The sequence below is a fragment of the Panicum virgatum genome, chromosome 3K (genome assembly GCF_016808335.1).
Source record: "Panicum virgatum strain AP13 chromosome 3K, P.virgatum_v5, whole genome shotgun sequence".
NCBI lineage: Eukaryota > Viridiplantae > Streptophyta > Magnoliopsida > Poales > Poaceae > Panicum > Panicum virgatum.
Window position 1 is genome coordinate 57,604,685 of NC_053138.1, and position 9,847 is coordinate 57,614,531.

General features: G+C 47.1%; 1 protein-coding gene across 2 annotated transcripts; it reads left to right on the forward strand.

Moving 5' to 3' along the window:
• The first annotated feature begins 1,584 nt into the window (after nucleotides 1-1,584).
• Nucleotides 1,585-7,703, forward strand: LOC120699859 (serine/arginine-rich SC35-like splicing factor SCL30). 2 transcript variants are annotated; one of them, XM_039983949.1, is made up of 8 exons: nucleotides 1,585-1,740; nucleotides 3,847-4,004; nucleotides 4,145-4,222; nucleotides 5,203-5,367; nucleotides 5,487-5,527; nucleotides 6,488-6,542; nucleotides 6,664-6,831; nucleotides 7,321-7,703. In XM_039983949.1, the coding sequence occupies exons 2-8, from the start codon at nucleotides 3,859-3,861 to the stop codon at nucleotides 7,439-7,441; spliced, it is 774 nt and encodes a 257-aa protein (XP_039839883.1). In that variant the 5' UTR covers nucleotides 1,585-1,740; nucleotides 3,847-3,858; the 3' UTR covers nucleotides 7,442-7,703. The 2 variants fall into 2 exon arrangements, with proteins under 2 accessions (XP_039839883.1, XP_039839884.1); XM_039983950.1 differs by having other exon boundaries at nucleotides 1,597-1,740; nucleotides 3,853-4,004.
• The last annotated feature ends 2,144 nt before the right edge of the window (nucleotides 7,704-9,847 follow it).

Consider the following 9,847-nt stretch of genomic DNA (forward strand, 5'->3'; position numbering starts at 1 on the left):
CTAGAGAATGTTGTCATATGGGCATAGTCCGCTTGGATCATTTAAGGACTGTCCGTGGATGCCATCGACTTTGAGCATCTTTCTGTGCTACCACATATCCAAATAATGGTACGGATGAGCCAATTACCTTCTTTGACTTGATCATTGATGTGTAGTCCTAAATACGTGGCCAAGGGCTTTGCAGAGAGGCTTAGGGGTGTCCCCGGTGGAACTATGTGTAGGAAAGTTTAAAGATGTCCCCGGTGGAACTAAGTCTCTACGCGTAAGCTAGGTGTGAAGTTCAATGATCGAGCCTTGTTGGGAATGGTTGACGCGAGTACCCCTTATCCAACTTTAGCGGGTTGGGTGAGCTGCATGGTCCTTGCGTCGTGTGGGTAAAGTAGTACACCCTTGCAAGGTTTAAATCAATTCGAATTGCCGCGCTATCGGATATGAGCAAGCTCTTGGTTCGTCGAATTCCTCGTAGAGAGTTTCAGATTTGTTGGAGTGGTTCTTGCCACCTTTATGATCACTCATATATTATGTTCTTAATCAACTAAAACTTTTGGGGTTTGTGCAAGCATAATTAATCTTGCTAGGTGATAGTTTAGAAAACTCTTGCTATCCAATAATTACTTAACCCTAAAGCTTTCAATTGAGCCTTGCATAATCCTTACTTATTTAATCGCGTAAGTCTTGCGAGTATCTTTTGTACTCAGGTTGCTTTCTAAACCTAGTTGCTGGTGAACCGGAAGTGGTGTTCGGCCACTTCTACCCCGCTGAGCCAAATGCAGGAGAGGAGTAGGTCGTTGTGGCTGTGACAGTGTTCTTGAGCAAGACACCATTATCTTATTAAGTTTTTATCGTAACCGAACTTCGTGAGAGTATGTAAATATAATAAATTCTAAGTTTCTGTTTAATATGACTTTCGTGAGCCCAAGGCTTGTAATGGAAGTTAGTCGGAACCCTCCTATTTTGAACCTGTATGAACTCTGGTAATGTAAAACTGCTCTTTGTGGTTCTGTGGCGATGTATCTGATTGTAAACGGTATGTGCATATGCTGGATCCTGGGTGTATGTTGGAGCACATACCGGGACTACCGGATTTGCAATCGTTTTAGATGAATTGTGTTGATTAAGTGCCTCTAAGATGTGGATTAACACATGGCGCGTCGAGAGACGGACACGTGTTAACTCTTGTCTTAATGGATTAATCAATAATTTTCATCTAAACCGAGTGCAAATTGGATGATCACAGTCTTCACCGTTGCCGACCTCCTCGTCAAGAACCGGTGGCTATTGGAGCCCTGACAAACGGCAACCCTAAGCTCCGCCACCTGGACCACCACCTTGACCGCCAGCAACGTCACCGGCGGTCGCGCCCCCACGTGGCCGCTCCTCCCCTCAACAGTCTTCTGGGACAAAATCGCCTGCAGCGCATATGCGATAAATAGATTCCCGGGATCCAGGATCATGCTTCGTTTGGGCTTTATCTTGGACTTTGAGTCAACATTTTTTCCCGGTAGTGTAGGCTCTGGCCCATATCCTGCCGTCAACAAGGCCCGGCCCATACCCAGCCCATATCGTGCCCCAATCTATTTCCTCCCCCTCCGGGTCGCGCTCCGGGCCTATTTCCTCCTCCACTCGCATCGCGACATCGCGTCCACCCGACGGCACCTCCCCTCGCTCTCCGCCCTCCGCCGTCTCTGCCCGCCGCGGCGGCGGCTGCTGCTCCCCCGGCTGTCACCGGACGCGCCCCCGGTAACTCCCCCACCGCTCGCCCCCTTCGCCCTCCCTCTCCTCTCTCCTCGTGCTCACGTTCGTCCGTAACCGAGCTCGCCCGCGTGGCGTTTCGCCGCCCCCAAACCCTAGGCGCGCCGCGGCGGCTGTAGCATCTCGCTCGTGCAGCCTAGATCCGCGCGGAACCCGGCGGGGTTTCCACCAGCTCCGCCGCGAGGAGGTGTCTTCTAGATGCGCGGTCGCGTGCCGTGACGGTTCGCTGCTGGGAATCTTACTTAGATCTCGATTCCCGTCGGGACGGGGTCGAGCCCTCGCGGGTCGCGGCGGCGTTCTTGGGTTGTTTTGCCGAGCTGAGCCTTGTAGGTGCTTAATGCCTCGATGAGCGTGCGGGCTGTGAGAGTGAGTGCATGGTCGCTTGTGTTGTCTTTGGAAGTGCGTGAGGATTTGTTGGATTGCGCTTTGGGATCTACTAGGTTCTGCTTTTCTTTTTTAGAAAAAAAAGGTTTGGTTTAGGCCTTGTTAGTGATTGTTAACTGGAACTATAACTTAATAACTGCCCGCACGTTACAATGGATTTCCAATAAATATTCTTTAAAGCTCTATCTAGGTCGTAACAATTGATTACGTATAGAGTTAACCAACAAGAAATAGAAAACCGAGGGGATCCATGGGTTACCTGCCATACAAAAGGTAGGCACAGATTGTTACACGGAAGATCCTGATCCACTACAGGTAACAAGAAAACACCGTGCCTCCATTTGTCAGTTTTGGTTCAATTTGAGACGAAAGAAGCATATACATGCTAGCACAATTTCCACATGAATAATAGCCATCAGGCAGCAGCTTGCCACATCTTGTGATTTAGGATTAGACTGATCTATTCTATTCAACATCGCTTGTGAATTAGTAGCTCTGTGACTATCTTTTGTTCTCTTCTGATGAATTGTGCATCGGATGGTGGAGTGTGGTAGCTGACAGTTTCATACGTTTGTTGTCAAATGCTGCAGTATCACATGCTTCGTAACATGTAACACTTAAAATAAATTTCTGAATGCTTATAAGGTCACTATTTTTCTCCAAATGACATGTGATGGCAACACCACTGACTTTCCTATTAACATAAGCCTACACCAGGGGTCAGCATTGAGCCCTTATTTATTTGCTTTAGTGATGGATGGGGTCACAAGGGATATACAAGGTGAGATCCCTTGGTGTATGCTCTTTGCTGATGATGTGGTGCTAGTTGACGAGAGTAGGGCAGGGGTTAATAGGAAGTTAGAGCTGTGGAGACGCACATTATAGTCGAAAGGGTTCAGACTTAGTAGGACCAAGACCGAGTACATGATGTGCGATTTCAGCGCGACTAGGCATGAGGGGGGAGACGTTAGTCTAGATGGGCAAGTGGTGGTCCAGAAGGATACTTTTCGGTATTTAGGATCGGTGCTACAAAAGGATGGCGACATTGATGAAGATGTTAGGCATAGAATTTCAGCTGGCTGGTTGAAATGGCGGCAAGCTTCTGGCATCCTTTGTGACAAGAGGGTGCCACAAAAGCTAAAAGGCAAATTCTATAGGACAGCAATTCGTCCGGCGATGTTATACGGTGCTGAATGTTGGCCTATAAAAAGGCGACATGTCCAGCAACTGAGTGTAGCAGAGATGCGGATGTTGCGGTGGTTTTGCGGGCACACAAGGAGGGATAGAGTCCGGAACGAAGTTATTCGGGATAGGGTCGGGGTGGCACCAATTGAGGAGAAACTTACCCAGCATCGGCTGAGATGGTTTGGACATGTCCAACAAAGGCCTCCTGAGGCGCCGGTGCGTAATGGGGTTCTTAAGCGGGTCGATAATGTAAAGAGGGGTAGAGGTAGACCTAAACTGACGTGGGATGAGTCGGTTAAGTGAGACCTTAAGGATTGGAATATCTCTAAAGAGATAGTTTTGGATAGGAGCGCTTGGAGACTAGCTATCAATGTGCCTGAACTTTGAACTTATTTCTTTCGGGTTTCATCTCTAGCCTACCCCAACTTGCTTGGGAAAAAAAGCTATGTTGTTGTTGTTGTTGTTGTTGATCGTGCTCATGCAATTCTTATTGAGTTGTTAATTTTTTTTTCTATTGTTGTATAGTTACAGACAACTATGAGGAGATACAGCCCCCCATATCGCAGCCCCCCCAGGAGGGGATATGGTGGCAGAGGAAGAAGCCCCCCACCTAGGAGGGGATATGGAGGACGGAAGGAGGGTACTGGAAGTCTTTTAGTCCGCAATATCCCATTAAGCGTCAGGTAAACTATGGCATGTATCATAGCATGTACCTATTTCCTTTTTTTTACTTAAAGTAACTGATTTTTGTTATGAGTGTTCTGCTTCACCTTGATTCTTTCCTGAAGTAGTTGACTTCAGTTTGCTTCTCAAACTTTTGCAGAGCGGAGGATCTTCGAGTTCCTTTTGAAAGGTTTGGTCCTGTCCGGGATGTTTACATTCCAAAGGACTATTATAGTGGGTAAGTGTTACTAAATCATCTAGTCTTGTGGCCTAATGCTGAAAAAGGGTACTTTGTTGTTTCGATATTGACTGGAATGCAAATAGATTGACGCCTGTCTACTTTTTGGCTATAATAAGCATCAAAACCATTTTTAGAGGCATGACTTAAACGAATAAACAACGTATATTTAACAAAGTGAGCATCCTCCAGTTGAGTGCAACAGCAACTTTGCGATGTGTTTGGTGCGTTTAAGCGCTGTGACCGAACTGCATGCACCGAACTTTACGAAATGCCCCTGTTATTTTTTGTCCATTGATGGATGGCATTATTCGTTATCTATCAATATAATTATATAATGCATGAATCTGAAATTTGCTTTCTCCTATCCATATCCTTGACCTGTGTGAATTACCTTTTTCTTCAAAATGATTGCCAGGGCTATGTTGGTTTGAAGTAAATACAAGCTCTTCATTTGTTGAAGAATGCCTTTTAACCTTACTAACAATTGATTTGCTTGGCAAGATAGAGTCTTGTCCGATGAAGAAGTTCTTCTATGAAGACAAGATTTGATACATTGAGAAAATTAATTTCATGAAGTGAAGATAAGAGATATGTACTGGTACATATGAGAAGATAAAAGAGAGTCAAGTCGATTTCAAGTACTTTCGTGACTTTTCAAAAGTTGGGGAACTTGAAGCGAGTGATTTTGTGAAGATGCTCTTTATGAGGATCACCATACGTAGTTGTATACAAGAAATTTGGACACTAGAGCCTGGACGTCTAACAGCTTTTTGCAACACTTGCTTCCCTTTTGATGGAAATGTTAGTAAGTTGTTGACTGTGCTTCACCGAGAGCTATAGAGGGCACCCTGAATTTTTGAACTGTGATGGTTACACGGCAGGAAGACACCATTGTGAACACTTTGCACCCTCATATTTGTTTGTCATTTTCATGAATTTTGCTTATCCTACTGTCTAATAAAAATCAACTTACGCAGGGAGCCTCGAGGATTTGCATTTGTGGAGTTTGTTGATCCTTATGATGCCTCAGAGGCCCAGTATCACATGAATCGCCAGGTTTTCTTTGGTCGGGAGATAACTGTTGTTCTTGCTGCTGAGTCACGAAAAAGGCCAGATGAAATGCGCAGCAGAGCTAGAGTCAGGTGTGGTATTCCTCTACTGTAGTTAATTTTCTTTTTTTATTGAAATAAATGTAGTTAATTTTCTGCCTCGTTGCCTATTATGTACTTGCTTTAAATGACTTAATGTGATTGCTGGGCAGGGGTTACTCTGGTCATGAAGGCCGACGCTCTTCTTATTATGGTAATTTCTTGCTTTTTTTGCTGTTTTCATAGCACTCATGGTCCCATGCCATCCAAACCTTATAGATGTAATCCTGGGTTCCTTGATTATATTTGATTCTATGAAGATTATACCGTGTCACCCCAAAATTAGAAATTGGTGCCTGGTGTCTTTAGGGGTTGCCTATTAGCTTGGGTTGGATATTGTTTGTTGTTAAGTTTTATTCTGTTATGGTTAGTCCTCTTCTACGTCAAAAGAAAAGGCATTAGCTCTTTTTTATGGATATTGTCTTAATGTAGATAGAATGTTGAAGACCTATCGTGTAGTCTGTTAATGCCTTTTATGTTTTATTCTGCTACGGAAATCCTTCTTTTATGTCAAGAGAAAAGACATCGACTCTCTTTCATGGGCCAGGGCATGATTGGTTGGGACAATGTTAGTTTTATTTTAGCCTTGTTACACCATTTTTTTGCTGTGCATCTTATTAATATCATATGCTCAGCTTTTTTCATTGCTTCTTATGCCTAATAAAGTGTATATCATATTCCCCTTCCCCCAACATGAAGCGTAAAGTGCCTCTCAATTTTGAAAAGTGCAAATCTCAGGATTGTCTCCATTCCAATGAATGGTTTTTTTTTTGTAAATTCAAGTTTCCCAGTTCCTGAGTTCGACTCTCCGTGGGAGCGAATTTCAGGCTGAGGGTAAAAAAATCCCCTCGCTGGCCCCGTGTGCCAAAGCACTGGTTGTGAGACGACCCAGGTCGGCCTGAGGACCCTTACATGGCCCAGGCAGGTAGTTCCCAGGGGTTACGTCTCCCAGTGTCAGGGCGGGGCCAGGGTTCGGGGATTTTCTCGGTCGGGGAAGCCGATGCTTCTTCTTAAGCTAATACCGGTGGGGCGGTCTTTCCCCACCCGGCCGAGTTTTTTTTTTTTTTTTTTTTTGAAGTATCAAATTACTAACATCATTTCATCTTTCATATAGGGCGGTCTCGTTCCCGTTCCCGCTCTCCACGCTTTCGGGGCCGTCCTCGGTCAAGGTATGCTTGGCTGACATAAGGGCTCTTGAGCTATGATCCATGAAACCTTTCACTTTTTTATTTTTCTTCTCTCTCTCTCTCTCTCTCTCTCTCTCTCTCTCTCTCTTTTTAAAAAAAACAGATCATACTCACCTGCTCCAAGGAGGCGAGATGATTACTCCCTTTCTCCAAGGAGAAAGGAGGCACAAGACGCGTCTCCTCCTAGGCGCCCACCAAAGGAGCTTGATGAAGATAAGAGGAGATCCTATTCTCCTGCCAGTAGAGATGATGCTGATAATGGTTATGAGAAGTAAGTTCTTCATTGCTACCGCATTAATCTGCCATCATCTGTGCATAGAAACCGACAGTATCCCTTTGCCAACTACTGTATTGTCAGTTGCATCACAAGCCCTATTAGTCTACTAGTCACTAAAACTGTTAACCTGTTGTTTTCAAACTCCCATTTGATATTTACTGGGTTAGAAAATGTAGTCATGATTTAATTCTCGTAATGGAGGTGTAGCCAGGCTCTAACTTCCATTCTTACATGTGTAAACTACAACCATGTACTGGATTCTCTATGGTTATAGGAAGGAAATGGATATATGGTCAGTCATCATCAGACAAGTGGATGGTAGGACTTGTGTCTGATGCATACCAGCCGGGTAGTCGATAGATAGTACAACTAGAGTGCTAGCTATCCCAAAATGGTCCTTTTTTTTAACATATCCCAAAATGGTTTACTATAGTGTTGTAGTGAAAGCTCTTGAAAGTCTGACGATTGTCATTGTGTTCACAGGAGGTCGCCCCCACCAGACAGCGACGGATCACCTCCGCACCGGAGGTCTCCCAAGTTCTCAGCCTCGCCTCCTGGATCCCGCTCCAGGTCTGCCGACGAGTCTCCTGCCCGCAGCGACTGACTGCTTGGTCACATCACTGGTGGTCCGCAGTCAGTCCGTGCCTATACTGTACCGTCTCAGTCTTACTTAGCTGGAACAACTTATTGAACTTGGCCCTTCGGGGCAGTGTTGTATTGCTAGGAGAAGTGTCTTATCGTGCTTATTACTGTGCTCTGTGCCATGCGCTCTTGGTGTTGGGCAGCTTGTCCTGGTCACTGTTGTTAAAACCTTGAACCTGTAGCATGATGCATGTGTGCTGGGCCACGGCCCATTTCCTGAGACACTTTATGCATCTGCGGCGCATGAGGCTGGGTGCTGGGCTGCTGGCTGTGTGTCCGGGACTGGATCTTGCATCGAGGCAAGGCGATGGGCCTGCTCTCGTTTCTGTTTGCGGTGCACTTGGGTGTGGCGTTCTGGGTTTTGGTTGGGTGATTGGCCTGTGAATGCAGAGTGCTGGTATCCTTCGTTGACGTTGCTGCTGCCAGGTGATGCTTGTGACGCCAGTTGGATTTGCTTCCATTGTTGATGCATGCCTTGTTGCCTGCCATGATGAATTGTTGGCGGGTGCTGGTGGAAAGCGACCGGATTGCTTTGGCTGGCTGCGACCGCGAGCGATGATTTGGTCGCGCGGCTGAAAAGCCGGCAGACGGATCCGGCCTTTGTTGTCTTCCTCGCTTCGTGCTGGTGTGCAAGGAGTGGGTGAGAGTGAGACCACTCAAAAAAAAAAAGGAGTGGGTGAGATGTCCAGAGGAAACGGGCAAACGGCCCTCGCCGCTTCACCTTGTGCTGCTGAATGTAGGCGTAGAGTGCTAGCTTCACGCCTTCAGCTTGCATTGCAATAGTTTCCTTCAAAAAAAATAAATACTCCTTCTGAGGTGAGGTGAGACATGCCTAGCTTTTTTTTTAAAAAAAAAGACATGCTGAGCTTGTTGTACTCACTCTTTTCTGCTGGGTGTGGCTGATGCTAATTCGCTACTGGCTGTGGCTGATGCTGATTCGCTGTGAAAGAAAAATACTGCTGACTGGTTGGTAGTTGATGCTGATTTTGTGTGTGAGAAAAATATTGCAGTTAGCAACCAGTAGAACAGAGGCCTTGTTTGGTTTGGTAAGAAAAGTAGCACTAGTGAATAGTAAACAACTTTGACCACTAATTATGGTGTCAAACAAAGTCAGTTTACAAAATCAACTTCAGAACCCCGCGCTAGTGACCCTGAATAATCTAATGAGGCCTTTGACCACACGATTAGAGGATGGTTACTGTAGCATCACTATAGCTAATTATCAATTAATTACCGTCATTAGATTCGTCGCGAAAAGTTACACACATCCCTAAAAAAATTTTGCAAATAGACTTCATTTAGTGCTTCATACATGCGAGATTCTTTTTTCGGGATGTGTGCGTGCTAGAATTCTAGCATTGCCAAACAAGGCCAGAGTAACTGTGTAACTGTGTGGGATAGGGCGTCTGCTGGTCCGCACGGTGAATGAGCAGCAGCCGCACAAAGGCAAAAGGGTCAAACACCTCTCCAAATACATGTATTTCAGTTTATCAAATTGATTAAAAGAATTAAATGTCATGTATAATAAAGAGTCAATGTTTCAAATGTCATTTTAGTGAAGTCGATTTTTGGAGTCCCATAATAGCGAAGCAAATTGTTTGGAGTCAAAAAAAATACAATTTTCTCCTGTCCTGATCCTCTCCTCTCTGCGACATGGGGGGCCCCGGCCGGCGGGGCGGCGAGTTTTGCCGGCCGGCGGGTGGCGTGGCGTGGAGGCGGTGGCGGAGGGCCGGGAAGAGGACGGCGCCCGGCGGGGGCGGCGCGTGGAGCATTAAACTTGGGGCCCCTCCTTCCTTTCTTCCCCGGATGGGTCGCGTCCCAGTCCCAGTCCCACAGGGACAGGGGGGGGGGGGGGGGGGGGGGGGGGGGGCGAGCCAATTGCATCTGCAGGCTGCGACCACCCACCCCTGCAGCTGCCTGACCTGATTTGATCATACATGAGAGAGAGAGAGAGAGAGAGCACGGCAGGCATGGGCAACAAGAGTGGAGGGAAGAAGAGTCAGCGTCCGCCGCGGGGCGCGACGGTGAACCGACCCGGGCAACGTCACGCGCGTACGGGGGGCATACGAGCATGGACGCGAGAGTGAGAAGCGCTGCGCTGTGCAGGTCCGGGGGGCGGTAGCTGGGGCATATGCGTCGCTGCGGCGACGTACGGTACAGGGCAGAGGAACGGACTCCGGCCGGAGACAGCGCCATGGCATGGCAGGGCACGCGGCCTGCGGGCACCACGCCGCGGGGGGCCAGCACCAGCACCAGCGGCGCTACGCGCCACCGCCACGAGCCCGCCACCGATGGGATGGCTTGCGACGCTACCTGGGGGGACCAGATCGACCCACACGAAGCACGATCGATCGCCCTGTGATTGACC

What these genes read in the sequence shown, in the direction of transcription:
- LOC120699859 (XM_039983949.1), top strand. Translation starts at nt 3,859, where the DNA reads ATGAGGAGATACAGCCCCCCATATCGCAGCCCCCCCAGGAGGGGATAT. An exon ending in CCGACGCTCTTCTTATTATG is followed by an intron (nt 5,528 to 6,487) that starts GTAATTTCTTGC and finishes TCTTTCATATAG; the next exon opens with GGCGGTCTCGTTCCCGTTCC. An exon ending in CGGGGCCGTCCTCGGTCAAG is followed by an intron (nt 6,543 to 6,663) that starts GTATGCTTGGCT and finishes TAAAAAAAACAG; the next exon opens with ATCATACTCACCTGCTCCAA.